Source organism: Balaenoptera borealis (genome assembly GCF_965194805.1).
Source record: "Balaenoptera borealis genome assembly, chromosome: 4".
NCBI lineage: Eukaryota > Metazoa > Chordata > Mammalia > Artiodactyla > Balaenopteridae > Balaenoptera > Balaenoptera borealis.
Window position 1 is genome coordinate 128,820,283 of NC_138861.1, and position 7,984 is coordinate 128,828,266.

Below are 7,984 nucleotides of genomic sequence, written 5' to 3' on the forward strand. Positions count from 1 at the left end.
ACTACAGGACAGATGTTTGTTTTCCCTCCAATTTTGCATATTTGTGTATGGCATTTTAGCTTTGTTTTTGTTTTTCAGGTCACATATACATGAAACCAATGGAAACTTATTCCCTTCATCCAGTCCACAAATACTCAAGGACCATACAGCAAGAGAGCATACCCACCAGTCAGATGAACAGAAACTTGAAAAATCAAGTGAATGCAAATTTTCTGACTGGCTTAATATAGAAAATTCTGAGAGAACAGGTTTGCTTTTTCACATTGATGATAATTCTGCTTCTGGAAAGAGAGTGAACAGTAACGGAACAGTCTCACCATCTTCATTGTGGTCTTCACACATGAGAACTGTGGGGTTAAAGCCAAGAACTGCTCCCCTCATCCAGCAGCAGAATATGATGGAACAGTGTTACTCTGAGAACTCTCTATCCAGGGAACATCTCATTCAGTCACCCTGCAGATCTGATGGTTGTCAGATGCCAGAACTTGTTTGCCAGAATACCCCACCCCCTCTGCCACCAAAGAAATATGCTATAACCAGTGTGCCACCGTCAGGGAAAAATGATGCTCCACCTGCTGTCAAACCAGCAGAGATGTTTAAAGCTAATTCTTCTAGTCTTCCAAAGCACAGTTTAAGTACAGCTTCAGAACCAGGTTTAGAAGTGAGTACATATATGAATGATGAAAGACTTAAGGAAACATTTCAAGCAAAAGAGTACGTCGGCAACACATCAAACACCCCGTCCAGCTCTTCAGCTAATGATTTTCAGGCAGACTCGGGTACAGCTGTTGGTGCTTCTTGCCAGCCAGAAATAGACTCTAGTTCTACCTGTCCCAGTGAGACAGTTTCATTAACTACCTATTTTTCAGTTGATAATTGCATGACTGATACATATAGATTGAAATACCATCAGAGGCCCAAGCTCTGTTTTCCAGAGAGCAGTGGCTTTTGTAATGATAATTCACTTTCTCAGAATGAAAGAGGGCTAGGGCCTGTGTTACATAGTAGTCTTGGTTCAAACTGCCCTTCCAAGCAAAGGTATAAACCTGGTATACATTGTAATAGATAAATGATGAAACTGACAGGCTTTTACTTCTGAGGCCATTAACTAGGAATCAACTGACCGAACCTAGGGCTATATGAAATTAAAACCATGGCAATTTTTAAGTCATTAATCACTTTAACTTTCTATACAGATATTTTATTTTGTGAAGATCTACTTATTGGATACTTTGGAATTCCCTCTGAATAGTCTTGGCATGCCTCAAAAAATAGAAAATCCGGGGTATGCAGAAAGTCATTTATCATATGCTGCATTTGAGTAAAAATGTAATTTGTCCCTTTATTTTCTGACTGGTAGACCCATAGGTATTAAACTAACCAGTACTCATATGTAGATTGGTAAACCGTGCTAACTGAAAGGTAGATGATATGTAGCTTGTGTAGTCAAAGCAATATTTGCTTTGTGAGGAAGCACTTTCTAATGGGGAGCCAAAAGAGGACTTCACCCATTTGCTTTTGACTTCTGTGATAGTCTACTACATATGATCCCTTTAAGTGTCTTAAAATATATCGACCCATGAAATTGATAGCATTTGGGGGAAAAAAGCCTTAATGATAAAGCAATTTTTTAATTAAATTCTCAAGGTCAGAAGAGAAGACACTTAATTTTGCTCCTAGAATTTTTATCTTCAGAATATCCATTGTTGTATGCATTCATAAACATTACTTCAGTCATGTAAGCTAAAAATAGTTAAAATACTTCACTTTAGTATATTTATTTATCTTGTTACATTTTTTCTTACTTTATATGAAATGTGAAAGGTTTTTACTTTGGTTTGGTTTACTTTGGGCTGCTAATAACCAGTGTTAGGAATTAACCTATAGTCCTCTTTTTAAGACTATCACTGTGACTGCCTAAATTTTCCCTGCTATAATACTACCTGTTTGTAGGTTGTCAGCCCATTTTAGTGATTTTCATATTCTTGAATTTGAAAATCTTTCTGGGTTTCCAGATTAAATTTTTGCCTTTCATATAAATTTTTAATGAAATGTATTAATTTGAGCATCCCTCCCTTTTTTCTAAACAAATAATTTAATTTTTACCCCACCTACTTTCATGGAGAAGTCTTTCTTTAAAAAAGAAAAAAAAAAAAGGATTTTCCATTATTATGATGACCTTACAAGTGAAAATAAGTACTTTAATTGCCTTATTTCATAGTTGTCATTTAATTTTGTACTAAGCTGGTAAACTAATTGTAGTTTAGAATAGTTTTATATTGTCCACACTAGAGAATTGAGAATTTAGATGAATTTTATATATAAAACATAATAATTCCATAAACTAATCAGTAAATGTAATATCTTGACCAATCCCATAAATTGTTAAAAAGATTCCAAAATGTAAGTGAATCTTATTTTCTAGGTAAGTAGAAAATAATTGCTTGTAGAAGTCTAAGCTCACTGAGTTATCAAATCTTGGCCAAATTTTGTCTTCCACCTAGAGAAGTTTTTAATAGCCTTTTCTAGCTATAACAGTAGGTGATTATTACTTTATATTCTCTTAATTTAGAAATACTTGAATATGAACTAAATAAAATTTTATCTTTTAAGAAAGCTTTTTTTTTAACATAGCTTTTAGTATGGGGGGTTGTAAATATTGTAAAGTTTGTAAAATTGTATTTGAAATGTCACTGTAATTACTGCTTTTATAACATTGTAAAACACTAGAAAAATGAGCTTCAGGTATTTTTAATAGCTTTCAAAAACTTTGTGTAGTTTTTATGTCCAGTTGAAAATGTATTATTTGAAACATTTAAACTGATTTCTGATACTTACGAACAATCTCATAGATTTGTATGGGATTCAACTCACAATTGAGTTGCAAATGTCAAATAGAAACGTCCAGTTTGGGTTCTTTCTAAAGTACTGTCCAGTTGAAACCTCCTGAATCATGTTATAGTACTAACAGACTAGAAACTGACCATTTGTTTTTGTTGATTCAACACTCCAAATATAGATTGAATATGTATTTACTAATCATTCACATGTGAATTTTTTATTTCTAGGGTGTCTATTTTTATAGATGTTTTCTTCTGGTTATAAGCTGCTTGTAACTTTTTAAATAACGCAGCCAACAATTGTTAATGTTCAAAATACTTCAGAGTATTTTTGTGTGAAGTCAGTTTCTTCTGATTCAAAATTTTGGGGGGGTGGGGATAAACTGATTTTTAATTTAATATGGTTGGACTTTTCTTTGCATTCATTAACTGTGGCTTCCTTTAACCCCTGTGAATTATGTATTTTATGGGAAATGTAAGTCAATTTAAAGTTCAGGGGTGAACTTGGAATATCATTGATCAAAAAATTTATCACAGGAGACTCCTAAGAGTTCAACTCCAGCAAGGCCTAAAGGAGCGTTCCCACAGGAGTTGGCAAACTTTCTTTAAAGAGCCAGATAGTAAATAATTTAGGCGTTGTGGACCATAGGATCTCTGTAACTACTCAACTCTGCCACTGTAGTGTGAATAACGTAACATTTACATAACAGTATGCAAATGAATGGGCATGTCTGTGTTCCAGTAAAACTTTATAAGCATTGAAACTTGGATTTCACATCATGAAATAGTCTTGATTTTTTTCAATCATTTTAAGATGTTAAAAATCATTCTTGGCTCACAGGCCTTTAAAGAGAGGCAAGTGGGGCAGATTTGGCCCATTAGTGTAGTCTGATGACCCTTTTCCTAGAGCATAATAACCTCTACATTAAATGCCCTTACTAAATATCCTGTAGTCTCTGAATGTATTCCCATGCCATTTAGAGACTAGGTATATGGAGCACTTCACATCCTAAAATTTTCAGGTTAACAGAACTCTAAAGACTTCCTCACAATTGCTCATTGGCCAGTTGATTTCAAATGGTTATTAAAACAATCATTTCACTTATATGAAATTTACAAAGGAATTTATCAGACTAAAATCACATTGATGTAAATACTTTTGATGTCTCTATTTTTATTACAGCAAGTTTGCCAATTCTTCTTGGTGTCCCATTTACCCAGTTAAAAGCCTTCAAGTATACTATATCACCCTGAGATGGCACAGTTCAGTGGTAGGCAATTTCATCTGTAGGAAAGATTCAAACCTCATACTGCCACCATTTTGGATACCATTTACAGTCATGTCACAACACTAAGATCTTCCTTCTTAGTAGTATCTTCCCTGTACTAGAAATCTTCAGAATATTCAATAGTTGTGGTAGAAGGCTGATTCTAGGCTCAGAAAGGTAGTATGGATTATAAATCTTTGTGTGTGACCTAACACACAGGTAATTTGTTAAAACGAAAGATCAGACCCAATTTACCTGTATAATCAACATTTATTGGACAAAATTATTAGCAAGTAGCACAAAAACAATTCATACAATCTGTTTGGTACCCTCAATGAAATCCCAGTGCTGTTTCTCTAGATGCTTCAACCTTGCCTAAAAAGTTCTCCTCAGGCAGGTTTGTTAGGTTCTCTGAAGGCATAACTGTTAAACTTATAGTCAGCATTAGGCTAAAAGCCTCCAAAATCAATCCCAGATTTCACACTAACCCTAAATGCCATTCTAAAGAATAGAGGATGTACAGTTTACCAGATCTATGCCCTGTTTCTAAGGGATGGGAAAAATATTTAGGCAATTCCAATATATAAAATGTCACCAATTTCAAGGACAAGAGCCCATTTCTAACATCTGTTATATCATAGGAATAGCTTCTGAAGGGCTTATAGTAGCTGCTTTGGGAATGTGACCTTTTTGATTAAATACTAGCTGATCACTCCTGGGAAATAAATTCTTGTTAACATATTTAGATAAAAAAGAATGTAAGCTCCATAAAGGCAAGGATTTTTGTCTGTTTTGTTCAGTGCTGTACCTGGCCCACAGTAAGTGCTCAAACATTTGCTCAATGAGTAAATATGGTGACTTTGCTGGAGTATTAAAGTAAATTACAGACATTATAATAAACATGTTTTGGCCACAAGCATTCTTAATGCAACCACAATAAAAATTAGGTTTGAAACACACAGTCCTACTTTACAGAGTTCAAGAGCTTAAAAGTGAGAGGAGGCATCCAGGTAAGAGGACATGCACTCTAGCCTTCCATTACTGGATATTATATACTTTCTCTAAGATTGTACCAACCTAGCAACCACAACAGAGGTCCACTTAATCTAAAAATTAAACTGGCACTTACAGCAAATACATTGTGGGCCTGCATTTTCTGTATAGCTTTTAACTCCTTTTTTCAAAATCCTTCCCTTGCTTTTGGATAATTTATTTCTAAATATTTCACCTTATTATTTCACCATATTATTTGCATCATACTAAACCTTGGCCAACCCTTAAAATGTTAAAGGAAAAACATTAATATATTTCCTAATGAGTATAATAAACCTTCATGTATAAATACTTTTTATGTTCAGGTCCTGTAAAACCACCAGATAATGTGTAAAAAGTTTTAAAACATGAATCAGAGCTGAGTTTTAAGAACTTAGCTAGGAATGGCTGAGATCATTACCCATTTAATATAGTCCCCCCAAAGAATAACAGAATGTGTAAAATGAAATGAAGGTCCCTTAGAGTTTGAAATTCTTCTGGTGCACAATCCTGTCTTCTTCATTCAAGAAGTTTGTAGTCATTTTCAGGATCCACTCCAGGAGCCAAAATTCTTAATTTAGGTATCAGGCAAACCATTCTGTAAAAACCAAATAATTGTCAACAATGTTTCCTTTTTCTTTCCCTTTAAATACTTTATGCCAACTTCTGAAAACGTTGATTGTCTTAGTCATTTGCCTATTCCTAAATGATTTTCACATTGATAAGAGCAAAAAAAGGCCTGACTATTCTTTATAAGTCTTCCATTTTCTATCCAGAGCTGAAAATTCAGATCATTTAAAACAAAGAAACAAAAAACCACTACATCTGAAGTATCACTCTACCAGATATCAGGAGGAGTGGGTGGAAAGATTCTCCTTTACAAATGACTTGACAGAGGATTTTATAGAAACATCCATCTTCCTTTTGTCCCACTGAACCCTCGGCCACACCATTCAAGAAATCCAAGGAATCAGAGACAATGGGGCCTCACGGACAGTGAGTTTATGCCCAAATTTTTGCCAAAATTGGGGGCTGGGGGTGAGAAAAGAAGACATAATTACCGCAAATTCAATAAGCATGATGACTGAGAGAAATTAACTTACAGTGAGTAAACGATTAGCTCCAAAGTCCAAAGGAGCTGTTTAATGACTAAATGAGCTGCACCGCTTTTCCTCCTTCAGCTGACTGCTCTCTCCTGAACTTGTCCCTTGTTATCATCTCAGTCCTGTGTCCTCCTTCTTGTTCTGCTCCCCCAACCCCCTTCTCTAAGTTCCCTTTCTTTATCCTCTGCCAAAACTGTCTTCTCAGAGGAGGTGGCAATGAAAATGGAGAGCATGGATTTTCCAAATGGAATCTAGAGTTTTGTGACTTATCAGTTGGTGGTGTGGAGTGGGCGGGTGTGTATACGAAGCAAAGCGGGAAATCAAAAAATGAGACCCAGGCTTCCGGGAGGAGAAGTGAGTGAATAAAGTTAACATTTACTGAAATGGGAACACTGAAAAATAAGGTCATTTGAGTAAGAAGTCAAGAGTCCAGTTCTGGACCTATCTGAGATAACCGTGCACGGCCTGCTCACGGTCAAACCGTTGTAACAGTAGCTTTAGCTGAGCGCTGACTGCTGCCAGGCAATATGCAAATAAATCGCTTTTAGATAAGTTAGCGATTGATCTAGAACACCACGCCACAACACCACACCCCTATGACCTAGTTACTATTGGTCCCAAATGGTAAATGTGAATATAAAGCTCCAAAAAGCCAAATAACGTCTCCAGTTTCTTCGTGGTAGGGCAGGGACTCAAACCCAGCCGGTTTCCTCCCAACACAGAACAAAAAAATTATGAAGTCAAGTTTCCTCTACACCTCATCTGAACACCCTCAACTGAGGTGCCAAGGAAGGACATTTTCACTCCGGTCTTCGTTCCACTCCCGCGCCTACCCGATCCTGCCACTCGCCAGCTGGATGATGGTGGACAGGCCGTAACTTTCCGTAATGCAATGTCCTCGCCTCTCCCGCACCCACCTCCCCAAACTGGGGTAGATGGTCTCTAAGCCCCTTACCACTTGAACGCTGCGTTAAGAGTACTCACCAGGGCAAAAAATACACGAAGAAAAACAACACCACGTCTAAGAGGACGAAGAGCCAGAGATCCAACCAGTAGGAATGTTTTGGTAACCGATCTGCCCCGGACTGAGGCCGCACTTCGTGGTTCTGCTGCGGCCTCTCGGCTTCACCCAAGCCTCGCCGCTCCCGGGGACCATCCCGACCATCTTCGGCCGCCGAGCCCACCTCCATCTTACAGCAGTCGCCGCGCCACAATCTGAGTAGCCAGAAACCCTCAGCTCCCGCTCTTCCGCACTCACCTCCCCGGAAAAGTGGACGAAGTCCAACCCACCCTCCCTCCCACGCATGCGCTGTTCCCCGCCCCGGAAATGGGCCCTGTACCCACCCCGGAAATGGGCCCTGTACCCGCCCCTTCCAGCGCGCAGGCGCTGCCCGTCGGTCTGCTTCCTCAGTGACTGAGGACAGACAGCGACGTCTCCACCTGGAGGTGGGGGAAGTTGCCCGCCCGCTCCGCCCTGCAGCGTCCAGGTGGGAAGCCGGTTATTCAGGTTTCGCTAGAAGAAATACTCTCTGGCCCGACCGGAAGTCACTTCACGTCCCATGCCTGACAGGTGATGGATTCCACCTTGGAAGTGCCCATGGTCGCCTCTCCTTATCCCTGTATTCCTTTTGGGTCCTTATGCCAAGGTTTTAAAAGAGCCTGCTTTAATGGGTTTTGTACTGTCCTTAGCATGTTACACTTATTTGATTAAATTCTGGAAACAGCCCTAATGAGGTTGACA

General features: G+C 38.3%; 2 protein-coding genes across 3 annotated transcripts in view; one reads left to right on the forward strand and one right to left on the reverse strand.

The window, feature by feature from the left end:
- Window positions 1-3,042, forward strand: part of USP53 (ubiquitin specific peptidase 53) — a 76,758-nt gene extending 73,716 nt beyond the window's left edge. Inside the window, exon 17 of the mRNA XM_082389612.1 lies at window positions 79-3,042. Within this exon, the coding sequence (XP_082245738.1) occupies window positions 79-1,069 (991 nt within the window). The 3' untranslated portion in view covers window positions 1,070-3,042. The remainder of the gene's footprint in view (window positions 1-78) is intronic.
- A 1,316-nt stretch (window positions 3,043-4,358) lies between these two features.
- On the reverse strand, window positions 4,359-7,450 carry ARLN (allregulin). 2 transcript variants are annotated; one of them, XM_082389742.1, is made up of 3 exons: window positions 7,228-7,435; window positions 5,983-6,172; window positions 4,359-5,738 (listed from the first exon to the last, which is right to left on the reverse strand). In XM_082389742.1, exons 1-2 carry the CDS (start codon window positions 7,431-7,433, stop codon window positions 6,094-6,096), a joined length of 285 nt encoding a protein of 94 aa, XP_082245868.1. In that variant the 5' UTR covers window positions 7,434-7,435; the 3' UTR covers window positions 4,359-5,738; window positions 5,983-6,093. The 2 variants fall into 2 exon arrangements, with proteins under 2 accessions (XP_082245868.1, XP_082245869.1); XM_082389743.1 differs by lacking the exon at window positions 5,983-6,172 and having other exon boundaries at window positions 7,228-7,450.
- Between the last annotated feature and the right edge of the window lie 534 nt (window positions 7,451-7,984).